This window comes from Quercus lobata, chromosome 8, assembly GCF_001633185.2.
Source record: "Quercus lobata isolate SW786 chromosome 8, ValleyOak3.0 Primary Assembly, whole genome shotgun sequence".
NCBI lineage: Eukaryota > Viridiplantae > Streptophyta > Magnoliopsida > Fagales > Fagaceae > Quercus > Quercus lobata.
In genome coordinates, this window is record NC_044911.1 from 41154296 (window position 1) to 41172599 (window position 18304).

General features: G+C 31.6%; 1 protein-coding gene across 3 annotated transcripts; it reads right to left on the bottom strand.

The window, feature by feature from the left end:
• Nucleotides 1–13492: 13492 nt before the first annotated feature.
• On the bottom strand, nt 13493–16419 carry LOC115955839 (transcription factor TCP4-like). 3 transcript variants are annotated; one of them, XM_031074205.1, is made up of 3 exons: nt 16031–16419; nt 14133–15625; nt 13493–13957 (listed from the first exon to the last, which is right to left on the bottom strand). In XM_031074205.1, the coding sequence occupies exon 2, from the start codon at nt 15154–15156 to the stop codon at nt 14170–14172; it is 987 nt and encodes a 328-aa protein (XP_030930065.1). In that variant the 5' UTR covers nt 15157–15625; nt 16031–16419; the 3' UTR covers nt 13493–13957; nt 14133–14169. The 3 variants fall into 3 exon arrangements, with proteins under 3 accessions (XP_030930065.1, XP_030930064.1, XP_030930066.1); XM_031074206.1 differs by having other exon boundaries at nt 13550–13813; XM_031074204.1 differs by having other exon boundaries at nt 13493–15625.
• Nucleotides 16420–18304: the final 1885 nt, after the last annotated feature.

Sequence of the window (18304 nt, forward strand, 5' to 3'; positions counted from 1 at the left end):
GTATGTATGTTAAGAACATATAGAATATGTAATTCAACGGTTGGATTTTCAAAATATGAATTCAATAATAAGTTATTGAGTGATGTAACATTGTTTAGATTTACACTAAGTGTAACTTGAACCAGACTATATATATAAATATATATATATATATATATGAGATAAATTCAAGTTATATATATTTAGTGTTACACATTTTCTAAACTATTAGATTTAAATAGATCTAATAGTAAAAAAAAGACCTCATTAATGATCATATTCTAATTGATTTCATTTATTCTTCCTTATTTATGACATTCCATACTTACCTTTAAACCCTAAAAAGTGTATAGGCACTTCTCTTTCTAATTGATTTCATTTATTCTTCCTTATTTATGACATTCCATACTTACCTTTAAACCCTAAAAAGTGTATAGGCACTTCTCTCTCTCTCTCTCTCTCTCTCTCTCTCTCTCTCTCTCTCTCTCTCTCTCTCTCTCTCTCTCTCTCTCTCTCTCTCTCTCTCTCTCTCTCCCTCCCTCCTGCACAAAAAAGCCATAGCCACTATGAAGTAGTGTTTGTTTTAAGTCTTTCACAATCAGCTATAAGCAATAAAGGCTTACATACCATTACTACCATCATGATCAAACAATAAGGTTATGGCCTATTGTAACCACGGTCATGTGTCAAAGTGATTCCAGCAAGGTCATTGGACATAAACCATTACTACAAATAACCTGAATATGTGTCAATTACTCTATTACTCAAAAAAAAAAAAAAAATGTAACCACAATCAAGATTATAGGATTAGTTGCAAATCACTCATCAAGGTTTAAACATGTAGCTACAAATATGTCCGGTGGTTGCAGCGTTTTTTTTTTTTTTTTTTTTTTTTGGCTAGCGTCCTGGCAATGGAGGTAGAAAAGCAGTGGAGAGAGAGAGAGAGAGAAGTGCATATACATTTTTTTTTTGGGTTTAGAGATAAGTATGGAATGCCATAAATAAGGAATAATAAATAAGATTAATTAGAATATTAGCATTAATGAGAGTCTTTTTTTTATCGTTAAATCTACTTAAATTCAATGGTTTAGAAAAAATATAAATCTAAACTTCTAGCAAACATGTTCCCGGCCATCTCTAGAGAAATATTTTCAACGTTTCCTGTAATTTAATTCACCTACTAATGGCATAAAAATGGGGATGTGTATGAAAGAAAAAACTAATGTCATTGACTTGATAATTTTGTTATGACATTAATTTAAGACTAGTAAAAGTTTGGTGGGTCTAGAAGACTTCTTAATTATGTCAATTTGGGAAGTTTTATTTCAACATCAAAATGTCCTCTCTCAGGTGGTGAAGTTCACCCCTTCTCATGGGTTGAACAACCAATAAGTTTTGATGTTGGTAATATCATTTTATTCATTTGCTAATAATATTCCTTTCGGATTAGATTAGTCTCTTTGCTTTTTAAACCTTCTTTAACATTGGTCCACGTACAGCACAAGGAGAACTTTGAAATTTTAGCTGGTGACTTGTATAGTTGTATATGTGGGGGCATGAACTTGTATTATGGTCTTCAAAACTAAAACGTTTGACGATAGTGTGTGAGTCGGTGACGAGTCTATTAAACTTTCATACATTATTCAAAACAGGTAAGTTGTAAGAGTACGGGGGAAAGAAAAAAGACAACTAGAGTAAGGAGTGGGTTCAACTTCCTAACTTTAATGGAAAAAACTTCAGTTGTACAATGCAATAACTACCCTAAATTTTCATTTGGTAATGATGGTAAAAGACCAACTGTTCGAATTGATTGGTAATCTATTGATTGGTAACAGGATAATTAGTGGCGGTTCTACGTTGAAGTCAGAGAGTTCACACGAAGGCCCTGACTTGGGGGGGAAAATTTATACTTACTAAAAAAAAAAAAATTTAACTCCTAAATTAACCAGTTTTTTCTACTTTAAAAAAAAAATTATATATATATATATATATATATTTTTAACGCTCTAACTTAAGAATCTCAAAATTTTGGATTCAATAAAAATAAGAGAAATATTACGTTCACAATATTTTCGCAACAAATCTGATATGGTAAGCTATTACTGGTTTTAATCTAAACTCACTATTAATATTACTTTTTAACCCACAATAATAACTTGTCCCTTAGGATTTGTTGTAAAATTATTGTGAAAATGTTGTGGATGTAGTATATTAGTATTACTCCAAAAATAAAGTTGGCCCCCAAATATAAACCTTAAGGACCTTAACCCCTTAAACAAAAACAAAAAAAATAAAAATAAAAATAAAAATAAATAAAAATTAAAAATTAAAAATAAAAACTCAAGCAACAACAATAAAAGTTAATCCAAATAACAACAAAAATAGCCCAAACAAAAATAAGACTAAGCTAAGCAATAACAAGGATGAACAAATTATTCAACAAAAAAACCATTCAAACTTCCAAAAAAAAAAAAAAAAAACCTCATAATCAATCATTTAAATCAGTAACTCATTTAACCCATTTGGCCATTTCATAAAAAAAATCCTTAATCTCATTTTTTTCTTAAAAAGAATACTAAAAGAAATACTGTGACCATGAGTTCTCATTGGCAACGACGCCAATATATAACTCTGTTTTCTTCAACTTTGCAATCGCAAGTCGTAACAACTCTACTTTCCTTGGGGACTTAACTCGCAGTCGCAGCAAGTATCATTTGTTGCTCTCTACTTCTCTCTCTCTCTCTCTCTCTTTCTAATCATTTCAAACGCTCTCTTACTTTTTTACAATGTTAATATATTCAAGTTTTCTTTTTATTAAATTTTATATAATAAATTAAAGTTTCTTAATGACTACTCTAAAAAAAATTCCTAGAACTGTTATCCTAATACATTTAGGATGTGCAGGAGAGTAAATTGATTCAAGTTGAGGGAAAAAAAAAATTGTTTCTACCTTTTAAAGTTATGAAAAACTAGTGAGATATGAGTTTCAATTAACTAAATTAGTAAAATCTCTGATGGTTGAATAAGAGATTTGTGGTTCAATTCTCGTCTATACAAAGCCAACGTTATAGGTTGAAACTCTATAAAATATATATATATATATATATATATAAAATAAAAAAACTGATGTGATATGTGGTCCTAAAATTATTGCGAGAAAAGCACTAATTTTGCTGGGGGAAAAAAAGAAAGAGATAAGCGTTGATTTAGCTCATCAAAGTTGTAATGAGCTGTCAATTTGATCCAGTGTTTTTATTTTGTCATTTCGGCGTTTCACACTTAAGCTTCATAGCCCAAAAACATAGCCCAAGACCGGTATTTATATAGCTACTACTACTAGCACCGCAGCCTAAACCCACACCCATGTTCCCCACATGCGGCCCAAGTACATCAAGGCTTAAGCCGAACCCCATGGTCCCCACATTCATATCCATCCCCTCAAATGATCAAAACCACCTACACGCTGCCAAACACCACAAATATAAAAAGGCTAATTGTTAATACACACATTATTACACATACCATAAACACAAATTATTTTTTTTGAACTAAAATTGTGTCTTATAGTCAAGATTTCAGTTTAAAAAGTAGGACTAGGGGCGGAGGTAAGGAATAGGGTGGGGGCCAAGGCCCCCCCAAAATTTTGAATTTTTTTAATATATATAATTATTTTTATATTTTTAAAATTTAGTATACAAAAATAAGAGTTGGCCCCCCCAATATAATTGAATCAGTCCAATGATGCTCTTAAAAAAATAATTGGTCTAATAGTTATAGAGATATAACTTCATTTTTATCAATTCTATTTTATATTGTAAAATGTGTTCTTATATCTGTAAAATATTTGATGAAGTTTGGTACCAAACATGTTTGACTCTATCTCTTTCAACCTGTTATGTGGCAATTAACAAGTTACTGGTTCATTAAAAAAAAATTTGTCACTTAAACAACACATGAAATGTCTCTTTAGTAGTCATATAATGGGTTAGAGTAAGATAACTTCAAATATGTTCGTAGCTTAACTTATTCTTCCAAGTTTTGGACCAATTTTTGAAAATTGCATTAATTCAATTGAAAGATTTTTTTTACTAACTTTAGTATAAAATTTGATAATTTTTATCGAAAATAATACTTTTTAAGAATTTCACATTGAAAATGGTAAAAATGAATTTTAATTTATAAAAGATCGCCATCAAATATAATTTTGATTGAAAATATTAAGTTTTTTTTGTTTTTGTTGGGTGTGGTATATCTATATATCTATATCTATATGTATAGATATAACTTATCAAATAAAAAAGGTGTGTATATATAATAAAAAAGCGTGTGTGTATATATATATGTATGTGTGTGTGGAGTTATCTTAATAAATATATTAGTGCCGCAACTTGGCCCCCTTCAAACAAAAATTTCTAGCTCCACCCCTAAATAGGACAGTGTAATAGACACTACCCAAAAAGGAAGGCTAGCTCATGATAAAAATGTAATGAAAAATTTTAGCACTAAATCAATTTGGAACCATCTCCTTTCTCCTCTAATCTAGAGCCTATGTATAAGACTATCGATTTCTATTATTTAAAAAAATTATATGATTTATTAAAAAAAGTTATGTGATTAAAACTGTACATGTATGGTTTCTTTAATCGCCATTTAGTGAATTGGAGAAAAATAACTTCAAACTGGTTAATAACTAAACTTTTTTTAAATGTAATATCAGTCAATAGAATGAATAGATTGACCATATAGAAGACAAATTAAAATAAAATAAAATAAAATCTGAAATCTTATAGACCAAATTTACAATTCATGTACATTTTGAGGAATTAAATAGTATTTTGACCTAATAACCTCTCTTTTTATTTTATTTTTTCATTTGACATTATTGTCTTAATTTTATATTTTTCCTTAATTGAAAAGGAAAAGACTGTTTGTTTGGATTTCTTTGTTTGGATGTGGACATTGCTTCTTTGGTTTTCCTATTTCAATATAGTTTGTAGTCCAAGACTCCTCGCAATCTAAAACAAGGACTAGTAACTACCTGATGGTATGTGTTCCAAAATACAACCTGCTGATCAGATGACAACTAAGATACCTAAGGGCACTTTTGTTTGCATTGAGATCTAATATTTTTTTTAATCATATAATTAGTGATGCACTATTTATCATAATTTTTAGTGTTTAGAAACAAAAATAAGAAACTTATACTTGTTTTCTAAAAGCAATATCAAAGATAAATTTTCATATCAAACGATAATGGAGGGAGAGCTCAGTGTTCAGGTGTTTTGGAAGGTAGGGAATGCATGGCTGAGATAGAAATTTTTTATTGGGTGTCAAAACATTTATGTATGGACCGAATTGACGAGTTGGTATATTTTTGAGGAATTAAATTCTAATTTTCCCTTCTTTTTCTTCATCAACGTTGTTATTTTAATCTTAAACTTTCTTAATTTGAAAAGAAAAGATAGGTTGTATCTGACAAAGGATGTTTAACATTTCTTTCTTTGGAATCTGGAGTTGTGGACATCTGGACATTGCGTCTTAGTTCTTATTAGGTATTCTTATTTCAATATAGGAGTTGTGGGCACTCTGTTAACATATAGGTCCTTTTTTTTTATTAGTTTTGCATTATGTATAATGTTTTCAGAGTTAAGAAACAAAAAAGAATATCTTCTACTTGAACGTAAAAGCAAAATCAAAGGAATATATAAATATACATATATATATATATATATATTAGCAAGTAAATATTTTGAATAAAAACTTTTTAAATTATGAATAAAATCTTTATTTAAAAGATTTTTTTGGGGGGGGGGGGGGGGGTTCATATATTTGGGAAGTTGAAGTGGAAACATATGAGGGTGATCACATTGTAATTTGGTGCACCCTCATGTATTTTTTTTCCCACCCTTGAAGTGATGATTTGCTTCACAATATAGTTGTATTTTTTTTTTTTTTTGATGGGCTTGATGGTGAGATAACTCCTTGAGGAGACTCTAATTGAATAGTTAATAGAACATATAAGAACATCACTTAACTCAAAAGTTTTAGCATATGAATTTAGGCCCACCTATGTTAACTACTTAATTAAAGCCTCTCCAAAGTCTTATCTCTCTAACAATTGGTATCAAAGTCCATGGTAGTGCTACAAAGTGGTAAGGTTTTCAAAGTGCTTTCGGAGTTAGAGCAGGAACAAGGTATATGTACTTGGAGTCCACACAAATGTACACATCACACAAACAAAACCCATAATGATCACTCAAAAATGATTTTGGAGAAAGACCCAACAAAATTGTGTTGTTAATGCATGCTATTAGGGAGGAAAAAAAAAAAAAGGTGTGCCCAAGGTTCCTATGAACATAGAAGTGCAGGCCAATTTTCATGGATGAGCATGCGAGGTTGACACATGATTTCCAAGGATGATGTACGAAAGGCCCATGAACGAAATACTGGTGAAGGAAAAAACCTATAAGTAAGCGAGAGCTAGTAAAACTTCTTCATGGCCTACAAAGAAGCCTTGAAGCCCATATAGAGGCAAAGACTCAAATATGATGGGGAGATTGTTGGGTATACATGTGTAAATGAAGTCTCATATTAAGTAAAAATGACAAAAGAGAGTAGTTAATATAATATAGTTTAGTCCAAACTCATAAGTTTAAGTATTTGGGTTAAGTGGTATCCCTACATATATATTATATTACCCATTAGGGTTAAGTGGTGTTCATATATACGTTATAAATCCAGTAGTTCAAAACATCATTCACTTTAATCATCCAACATTCAAAACACTAGAAAGCTTCTCAGTAAAAGCTCTATATTGCAAAAACTCTATCACTAATTAGTGATAACTTAATGGTAATATCATCTTTTGTGGTGCTCATGTTTTCTGCCTTTTGAACCCCACCATCCATCCCGCAAAAGCTCTATATTGCAAAAACTCTACTACTAACTAATGATAACTAATAGAAATGATATCCTTTCTTGTGTTTGTTTTTTGTCGTTTGAACCCCTCCATTAGTCCCCTGCTATATACTTATTTCAACAACAAAAAAGTGCTCACTTGGCATTATTTTAGAAAGTAGAACTTAAATTGTAAAGCTTTTGTGGTATAGGGTTTTAATTGAAAAGGCATTTAATGTTTTGAGTGTATGAAAAATTATAGTGAATAGTGTTTTAAAATTCCAGATTTCTAGAGTATATGAATAGTAAATTTAAGAATTTGTTCCTAAAGATCCAAATTTCAGCAGTTTTAAGGACCTAAGTTAAAGCATTTTTTTTAGTGGATTGCCAGACACCACCCTTTTTTTTTTCCCAATTATTAAAGCTCTTTTGCGGGTTCTAAAACTCTATTTTAAATTCAAGTTCCCACAAAAATGCCGAACGAACACAAAAAATAAACAGTAAATTATAGGGCTTTTCTCTAAAAGTTTCAAATTTCAGGTTAAAAAAAAAAAAAAAAAAAAAAACTATATAAAAGCTTTATGGAGATTTAAGGGTCGTCAATGGACCGGGTCGGGTCGGCCTGGCCCATTTTTACTTAGCCCATGGGCACAATGGGCTAGGCATAATGGGCTATTAACTAGTTAACGGGCCGAGTCGGGTTGGGCCGAAAGAGAAAACCTCAGCCCATGACCCTGCCCATGGGCAATGTCCATTTGGTCTTTTGCAAGGTGGGCTATCGGATTGGGCCTAATGGGCTACCCATAGTCTTGTGTTAGCATATTATTTTATTATTTTTATGAGGAAAGATTCAATTTTTTATAAGGGAATAATCAATATATTTTTTTAAAGGAAAGAATTAAAAAATTTAATACTTAATTACAAATTTTTTTTACAGTCAAATCTATTTAATTTTTTTTTTTTGGTTGATGGAAACCTATTTAATTTTTTTTATTAAGGCTTTAAATAGTTTTTTATTTTATCTTTAATAAAAAAAATGTCAAATGGTTAATTCAAATTTGCTAGACTACTAGAAAAATATATATTTAGTAAACTAAGTTTAGCACAATTACTTTGAGTATCTTAGTGGTTAATGGAGTTCTCTTAAGAAATTCCTCTATAAGATCTTAGGATCAATCCTTCATACACTTCCCATATATTTTTGTTATGAATTATAAGTTATTGGGCTGAGCCAACGGGTTAGGCCAATGGGTTGGGCAATAGGTTGGGTAATAGGTTGGGTTACTGGGCTAGCCCACCGGGTACCCATGGGCATAAAAACTAACCTATGACCTGACCCACTGGGCTAGTGGGCTACCCATGGGCCTTAATAACAACAGGTCAGGCCGCCCATTAGCCCAATGGACTGTCGGATTTCTAAGTCGGACTGTGGGCTTTGGGTTATTTGATGACCCTTATGGAGATTAAAAGATCTTTTCATTTGAGGATACGAAACACACCTTCCTTTTCTTTTCTTTTTTTTTTTCTTTTTTAAAATGAGCTTTGGAGCTCTTAAAGCTCTTTTCTAGGCCCAGATACTGAAGCCCACTCATGTCAACTATAAAAAGGTTGCGAGGGGTATTCATTTTGTATGCGCTAGAATGCGATTTTATATGGGTCTGACTCCACAATGTTCAAGCAAAAACAAAAAACAAAAGAGGGGTTAGAAAACTCTAGTAAAAAGAATATTCAGCAAAAATAAAAACTCTAGTAAAAAGAAACTACTGTTTTTGATGAATAGTAAAAAGAAACAGCTACTCTACTCTATAATAATAATAATAATAATAAATAATAAAAAAAAGAGAAAAAAGAAGAGACAACTACTCTACTGACTTGCAAAAAAATGTGTGTATATATATATTTGTAAAAAAAAATTATATATTAAACTAACCTATTGCGATCACCCTAATAATAAAAATGTTAAACATCCTATCTTAAAAATCACTATAATTTTGATTAAACAAAAATAAAAAGTAATGTCATATCCACAACACTTTTGCAATAATTTCATAATAAATCCTATGTGGTAAGTTATTATCGATTTTAATTTGGGCCCACTACTGATATCACTTTTTTACTCACTAATAATAGCTTGCTGCGTATGAATATTTATTGTGAAAATATTGTAAATATAGCATTTCTCCAAAAATAATTATGATCCTCCAAACATAATTTTTAAACCAAAAAAAAAAAAAAATGCTTAAACATCAATAATAAAAATTAACCCAAACAACAACAAAAATAACCCATACAAAAACAAGACTACACCAAATAATAACAAGAGAACAAATTATTCAACAAAAAACCTATTTGAAAAAAAATTAAAAAATAAAACTCCTAATCATTCAAATTTGTAACTCGTTCAATCCATTATTTAAAATAATATCTAATTTCATTTTTCCTTAAAAAAGAGTACCAAAAGAAATATTGTGGTCGTAATTTCTAGCGGTGTCAGTAGTTAATTATGGAGTATTTTTTTTAGTTCTGTAGTCACAACAATTTTGCTCTCCTTAGTGCGTTACTTGTAATTTTAGCAAATATCATTTGTTTCTCTCTCTCTCTCTCTCTCTCTCTCTCTCTCTCTCCATTTTGCTTTTCTCTATTATCATTTCAAAATTTCTCTCACTTTATTACTCACATCTCAACATTTTTAGTTCCAACTCTATTTCTTATCATTTTCTTTCTTTTCATTTTCTCTTTGTTAGTAAAAAGAAATCGTAATACTTTATGTATTTGTGTGTTTTATTTTGTGACGTTAATATATTTAATTTTTTTTATTAAATTCTATATAATTTAAGTTTTTTAATGACCATCTTAAAAAAAAATAAAAAATAAAAAAATCATATTAGAGCACTAGCATAAAGGGATATAAATACCCCCCAGTTGCTATTTACAACCCAAGACAACAAAAACCCACTCCATTTGGGTTTGTATACCTGAAACAATTTTTTTTTGGTAAACATACCTAAAACAATTCGCAACCTATGAATAGTAAGGCAACCTATGAATAGTAAGGTTGCATATATGCAACCTTACTATTCATAGATTGTAAAGAAAAAAATAATGTTTAATTTTGTGGTTGTGTGTGAAGAGAAAAGGATAGTGGGAGGAAAGAGAGAGATAAGTATTTCATTATGTAGTTTGTATGTAAAAATAAAAATTGGGATGTAAGGTGAGTTATAAAATGAGTTAGTAAAATAGATAAAATAGTGTTTAAGGATGCAAAATAGGTCTTTTTTTTTTTTTTTTCATCTTCGGACACTAGTGAAATGAAAGTTTATATTCTACACGATTTTTTGGGATTGGCAGGTAAGGCACGTTAGACCTTGGAGAATGTTCATTACATCATTGACGAATTATCTCTCACCACATTTTCTGTCACCCGAATACATGTACTGTTTGTTTATCTGGACAATTCCATAAAGTAAATAAATAAACCGAGAAAGACATTTGATAGTACATTAATTTGCAAAAAGTTTCAGAGGACTACGTTGATGTTAATTAGGTTGTGTGTATTATAAAGCCATTTTGTTATGATTACATGCATGCACTATCAAGGTGGTGTCCTTTCCATTCCTTTCAATGGCTGCAGATGACCTAGAAGGGCTCATCATGTAAGGGTTTCTTCCATATATACTCTCTATATTTCTGACCATTTCCATTCAGTTTGATAAGCATTTACTACCGTGTACAGCTTCCTAAGGACAGCTCTGGCTTAGTGGTAACTACTTTTTGCTAGGGTTGCAACATACTGAGAAGTAAGAATGCCAACTCGATCTACTGCACCAATTCTATTGCACCCTACCTCGACTAATGTGAAGCCAACCAAGTAGCCGACTTCCTAGCAAAGATAAGTTTTATGAATGAGACCAACTTTTTTCCGACATATATATATAAGTTTTGTGAATAAAGGCATTGAAGTTATAACATCAACGGCCTTATTAAGTATATGACGAGTTTTATTTTCTTCCATTCTTGTTATTTTGTATTTTACTTATATGTTATTTATTTAATATTTTAAATGTGAATATTATATGTGAAATTATGAACTTTGTGTGTTAAGAATGTATATTAACAAGTTATTTAATAATACAGTTACTGTTATATGACACCATATTAGGGAAACTCGCCAACTGATACTTGTTTGTACAGTATTTCAGAATTTTTTTTTTTAATTTCAAATGATGAAGATATAAAAAGAAGCAACAATTTAAAAACAAATTAAACAACAAGAGAACATTGGTTCCTGAGAGTTTAAAGCATATTTCATAGGACCAAGTTCATGGATAAAGTTCAAGACGATTTCCCCAAGGTTTTCTAAGAAATAATATGCAAATTGACAGATTCTTTACTATATCTCCCTCTTTGACCAGCCCATTTGATGTGGTCTCACCATGGTCCTGAAAAAATGAGTACTGTTATCATCAGAACTTCCCTCAATATTTTCAACTCCCACCCTTTCCTAGATCATAAGTCTTTAAAAACTGTTCTTGAGTAGCATCCTCAGCCAGCCAGATCTCATTGAAATAGCATAAAGGAATAGAATTTACCAAATCACTGAAGCCATGCGAGAAGGTTTCATGATTGAACATTGTAATTTTTTAATTACAATACTGGTTCAAAGGAAGAGTAAAAATGTTGAAAGTGGCTTGGCTTAAAAGTTAAAACCCAAGGCTCAAACACAGTGGGTATCACACTATGATGACCAAAATCCAAAATAATCTCCCAAATCTATCGACCAAGTATTCCTGGATAATTTACTAAATTCATACTACAAATTGAAAAAAACAATGTAAAAGTTGTTTTTGAAATTGCATGCAGAGACGGATACAATTTGAAAAAACAATGTAAGAGTTATATATGAGTCAGTTACACCAGAGAATTCTTTGTTAATATTACATCACTTAATAACATTTTATATTTTATTACTATTTCAAAATTTTCTCTTACACATTTTCTTCATCTTTAACACACATACATATAATTTCATGTAAAGTACAGGGTAGAGTCATCAATGTTTTCTTTGGGAGGCCAAATTTAATATCAATGTAGATATGTGTGTGCGCATGTGCACACATATATAGATTTATACATACATATTTACTTAAAAAGTATTAATATTGTGCATAGATAAGTAATTGCTTAAAAATATTAATGAAAAACATCTTACTTTTTGAGAAAGAAGTAAACAATGACCATATGAAAATTCTTGTTCAATCTCTTTTAAAACTTCTTATATATATATTACAAGTAACTTGCTAGACTAACGAAATTCTTATCATTATTTCATAAGGGATTTTATAGAACTTAATTCGAAATCGTTATACAAAAGTGATAATTTTAAATTCTTAATTTTTATATTAGAAAAATGAATGAAAATCAAACATTCACGTAGTCTGAATAATATAATTTTTGCTTTCTTAAATTTTGATCATATATATATATATATTACAAGTAACATGCTAGGCTTAGAAGTTTTGATATCATTATTTCATAAGGGATTTTATAAAACTTAATACGAAATTGTTATACAAAAGTGAGAATTTTAAATTCTTAATTTTTATATTAGAAAAATGAATGAAAATCAAACATTCACATGGTCTGTATAATATAATTTTTGATTTCTTAAATTTTGATCCTCTTGAATATTAGAATTTAAAGATTTAACACATTTTGTTTTGTTTTTTACACAAAGGAGCTCATTATTTTTGGGAGCCCAAACAATAAAATGTTTAATTATTTTTTTCTTAAGGCTTAAAAGTATTATTAAAATTTTTGGGTGAGGGGTGGCCCCCGCCCCAACACATTGTCCCATCCTAATTATTTGGATGTTAATTACTATTCAATATATAAACTCATATCATATGTATAATTGTGAAGTAAAATTTGAAATTTTAATATTTCATAAATGAGATTGTTAATGATCTATAATCATTTTAGTATTTTTCAAGCATGAAAGGTGTAAAAAAAAATTGTAATCTAATAATGGATTTACTTTAAAAAACATTCAATATAAATTTAAATAAAGTCCAACTAATAAGAAAGTTAGCATGCAAGTTAAGAACAAAAAGAAGGTAAAATATAATAGGAAGATATATAATATGTTAATCCTTAAGTGTTGTAACATCAACAAACACTTGTAACATTAAGAAACAATTAGACCATGAATAACTCGATCTGAGTCCCTGCCTCTATATATAGACAAAATAGTATGCACGCCAACATAATGTAATAAGAAAAGGCCAAGCTTCAAGAAATTAGCTGACTCATGAAACTGTTACATTACAGTTGTACTTTGGATACAGAAAACAAAGCAAAAAATAGAAAATGTATTCTTCTGTGGATGCAAAAGAAAATATATATTTTTTCTCGTTTAAATACTGTAAAGCATGCACAGAAATATATAAAATAATAGCTACTGTATTTTTTGTGGTAAAAAATTAAAGCATGTCCCAAAACAGTTTTTCTGAATAGAGTTTTTTAATTAGCGCAGTTTACCAAGAATGGACCTAGACTAGAGTTTTTGTTTTTCACATAATTAACAATATAATTAATAAATAAAATATTAAATGTGGAATAAATTAACAGTATTCTACTTATATTTTTAACAAAAACAAGGGCGACATGGACTATAAGATCAGAATCCAGCTCGAAGAGTCATATTACTTGAACAAATTAAGCAACCATTAAACAAACATGAGCAAAACAACTCACTTAATAAACAATAGAGCATCCAATATAAAATGACTCTGGAAATGAAATTAATCATAGAAAAAACAAAGTGTTAAATCCAACCAGGTAAATTTCTTCCCACAGTAGACCATTGAATTGACTGGAATCTCTTCTTGGTTCTCTTCCTTTTTGAATTTGACTATCCATCAGTAGAATCTTCAAAATCCTGGAAAACCCCAAAACAAAATGCATAATTTGAGAGACACTTGAATTTACTCTGCCAGTCTCAATGGAAAATACTTTCTCATAAATGCCTCTGAGAACCGTACTATTTTCTCTTCAATGCTGCCCATTATTGGCACATTACTGTCTAGGAAACGAACAGCAAAAAAGTAAACAATAAAAAAGTTTAGGCAAAAAATTAAATATTTTTGTTGATACAATTTTCCGTGAAAGCAAACAGAACTAACACCATAAGAAGAACAAGTAGAAGAAGAAACAAGCAAGGATTTTGGAATGACGGGAAGTTAAGTACGGTACAGTACCGAATGGTGGGGGGAAAAAGTTGAGTTCTTTGTTGAATCAATGGTGGGAATTGGGAGAATCAGAGGAAGGCCTATCGGCACTCTGCTCCTCCTCACCCTGAATTCTTGCAGGAATGCAAAACCCCGTTAAACCATCGGTAGTGAAGCGGCTTCCAAAGATGGAAGAGTGGTGAATTGGCTGTGATTTCTGGTGATCTGTTGAGGCAATGGAAAGATCATGATCCCATGCGCGAACTGAATGCGCAAAACTGGACTGAAGGGGTCCCCTCTGTGAAAATGCTGAGCCTTGGCCTAGCAATGCTTGTTGTGACAATGCTTGAGAGTTGAACACGAACCCGCCTCTGTTCTCTGCGCTTGTGTCGTTATTCCAGGCTACCATTCTCTGGTAATTGGAATCGAATCCCATGGGAGCCGAGCCCACAAAAAGGTTCTGATCAGCTGGAGCTGAATGGTCCTGGAAAGAGTGTAGGGATAGGCCAAGATCTTGGGGGTGGTTGGAGTTTCTTGAAATTAAATCAGGTGGGTAGCTCTGGAAATTGATAGAGGAATTTGCTGAGCTTGTTGGGAACAATGATTTCATGGTGTCTGTGATGGTTTCAGAGTCTAAAGATGTAGGAATGAAGGTTGAATTGTCATCTGGGTTCTCACCCAATTGCCTATGGAGCTGAAAGTTGTAGCCAGAAGACTCTGATTGTTCTGCTATTGTCATTTCTGCTGAGCCCGCATTTGGGTCCGGTTCTGCAGCAGTCCCAGTTGGATGCCATGGTGGTAGCTCAGCTAGCTTGTCAATGGCAGACTTAGCCTTCTTGATGAGCCAGTCCACGGCTTTGCTAGGCCGGTCATAGCCTAACCGGTCTTGAACATCATAGAATTGAATGGCAGTGTGGGCTGAGAGCCGGACACGACGGTCACGGGGACCTTTTGCGGTGTAGACCTTGCTGTGCCGGTCTTTACGGCCGGTGGATCGGACAATGTGGCCTCCTTGGACTTGGACTATCTCTCCCCCGGTGCTCTTCATGCCCATTTTTTGTCTGTGTTTAGCATAGTCTGTGGTTTGGTCCAAAACTTGTGGTTCTGTTTGGTTGGAATTTATGGCATCCCCATAAGGTTGTTGTAGTTGTTGGTTTTGGACAAGTTGGAGATTTTGGTAGTGGGTGTTGTAGGTGCCTAGGTTTTGTTCTTGAGGTTGTTGTTGTATTGGGGTTGTAACTTGGCGGATAGGCCTCAGAAAGTGCTGCTGATTCCTCTGGAAATCCAGATTCCTAGCCTTCTGATTTAGCTCTTAAAACAACTTTTTTTTCGATTTCTTGCAGGTTTCTTGTACTAGTACACTGTTGCTTTGTTCCCTTTTACTCTTGTTGTTGCTTGTTGCTCTTTTATCTGCAACTGTCACCTGATAGTGGAGCTACTGTTGCTGCTGATCCCAAAAAACCCCTGCCATTGTAATCTCCAGATTCCTCACCCCAATAAGTCAAGTAAATACAAAACCCACACTGAAAAAACAAACAAAGCCCAAAATTTAATTTTTTTTTGTTTTTTCTTATAAATTCATAACTAAAAACGCATCTATCTATATCACTACAGAGAGTAAAAGGATACAGTAAATAAACTAACTAGAATGGTGGGTTTTCTTTTCTCCATGTGGACATCAAGTATGCTTCAAAATAATGAAAATTAGAAAATTTTCAATAACCACTATGAAAAGAATTCAAGAAAAACTGAGAATAAGAAATCAATAATATATGAAAACATTATTGTATACTTGAAATTTGGGATGATACTGAGGAAAATCAGAGAGTTGGTTTTACTGGTTGGTATCATATGAGAAGATAGAAGTAGTAGGAAGAGGAAAGGTGAAGAGTATGGGTGGAATAGTAGATGACAGAGAAGAATCGTACCTTTTTCCTACCGAGTGTTGTCGATGCTTCTGCAGAGGGTAGCAGTTTTTGGTCAGTGTTGGGGATAAGAATCTATGGTCATCTCAGCCCCCAGAAGACATAAATGTTACAACACCTAGCTATTCACAGACCAGACTCATCTCTCTTTAACTTTCTAAACCCTACTCTTTTATTCCCAGCTCTCTCTCTCTCTCTCTCTATCTCTCTCTCTCTCTCTTACATGTCTATATTTATACACACTGACACAACACAGTTTGTGTCTTTTTCATGACTTCTTATAATCAGAATTATTTGATTATGAGTTATGATTAGAGTCATGGTTGATAAAGAAGTAACTCTCAATGGCCACCTCTTCCACCCACTCCTTTTGAAGGCTTTGATAATGATAGCTAACAGCTTTTCTGGTTTCTTTCCTATGCTATATGCACACTTTTATAGTTCCACCATTAAGATATTATATATGTGATTTCACAAAAAGGAAAGGACAAACATCCTTCCCCCAACTACACTATTCAGCATTCTTTTACTACAATTTTTGTACCCCCAGAATCATACATATCATATTTTCTAAAAATTGTGAAATGAGAGGGATATAAGAACATCAAAATTGTTAACACAATGGCTGAATTAGCACCCAAACCCTAAAGAAAAGGATTCAATGAGTTCCCAATTATGAAGTAGACTAGGTTGCTTAAGTGGGCTGGCCTAAATTAGAAAATACACACAAATTAAAGCTTTGACTTTCTTTTTTGGCTTCCCTTCAAGTCATGGCTTAGTTTACATCAAATTATTCTTGGAGATCAATTTTCTTTACAATCACTTATGTGGACCAGCTGTACTAAGTCTTCCTATTTGCGAAATTTGATAATAATCCTTTTTTTTTCTAATTTAACTTGTAAAAAGGGTAGATGTGTGACCTCAGCCTACTAGTTATGATTCTCAAAAAAAAAAGAAAAAAGAAAAAAGAAAAAAAGAAAGAAAGCCTACTAGTTATGTTACTGTAAAAATTGACCTCACATCATAAATTTGACTGGACTCTAAAACCAAAATAGCAATGTGTCATGAGTAAGACTAAATATTCCCGTCACTTGATGTTGGCAGAACAGTTTAGGGTTTGAGCCTGGACTTTGGATTCAATTTGGTAGATTCAGATCAATGTGGAAATATACAAAGACATGGAGAACTAGGGTTTTGGGGCTGTACGTGGGAGCTATTTCCTTTCACAATCAAAATTGGAATGGTTGAAAGACAACAAAGTAATTCACAATTTGGGTTATTAGTATGAATAATTGTACAACTATAGTAAACACTCCCTCCAAAAAAAAAAAAAAAAAAAAAAAAAAACCACACACAATTTATAAAATAAATCATAAACTCTATTTGAAATTTTGATTACCGAACATAGAGTTTATTTGTAAATTCAGACTATTGTCGTCATGTATCCTATAGTTACTGTTTTATTTTATCATTTTTAAAAAGGACAAAAACATTTGGCCAAGAAAGTTTTCCATACCCAATGTAAAAAAGAATCAAGAACGTAATGTTGCTTTTGATGAAGATAAGCTCACTGGCTGTTGCAAATCAAATGTGTTGTAATCACTTATCTTATTACTGATAAAAATAATTGTACTTAGTTTATTTTGTTCTTTTATCTCATTTTCAAGATAAATTGATCAGCAAAAACTTCCCCAATAAATCATTTTAACAAAGAAATATTGTAAGAAAAAATTTCTCCTATTCATGCCAAAAAAAAAAAAAAAAAAAAAAAAAAAAAGAAGAAGAAGAAGAAGAAGAAGATGAAGCAAAAACAATAACAAAACAAAACAAATTAAAGAACTCTCCGAAAGAGATTTGTGTCATAGAAAATCTTTCAAGGGATATATTGGTTGGAGGTAGATGTATATATATATATGCTATAGTTTTTAAAACTTTTTGTGTTTTATAAAGGAGCTAATTAATTAGATTAGTAGAGCTATCTAAAAGCGCTGCTTGTGAACTCCAAAGGTATCATGATGGTTTTATTGGGGAAGCAGTGTTAAGGAGGTTAGAGGCTGGTGGGATACATCATATATCGAAGTGTTTCCTCACTCTCGGGGATTTACCTTCTAATCCTTTCGTTTGGAAAATCACTTTTCCTTTGATAAAATGTGTTTCCAAAAAGAAGTTAATTAGGTCCCACAGTCATCATTTCCTCAAAAGTTTTCAAGGAAGAAAAAGAAAATGAAGCCTGTGAATGGAAAGGATAACTAGCAAATTAATTCATTTGATTTTGAA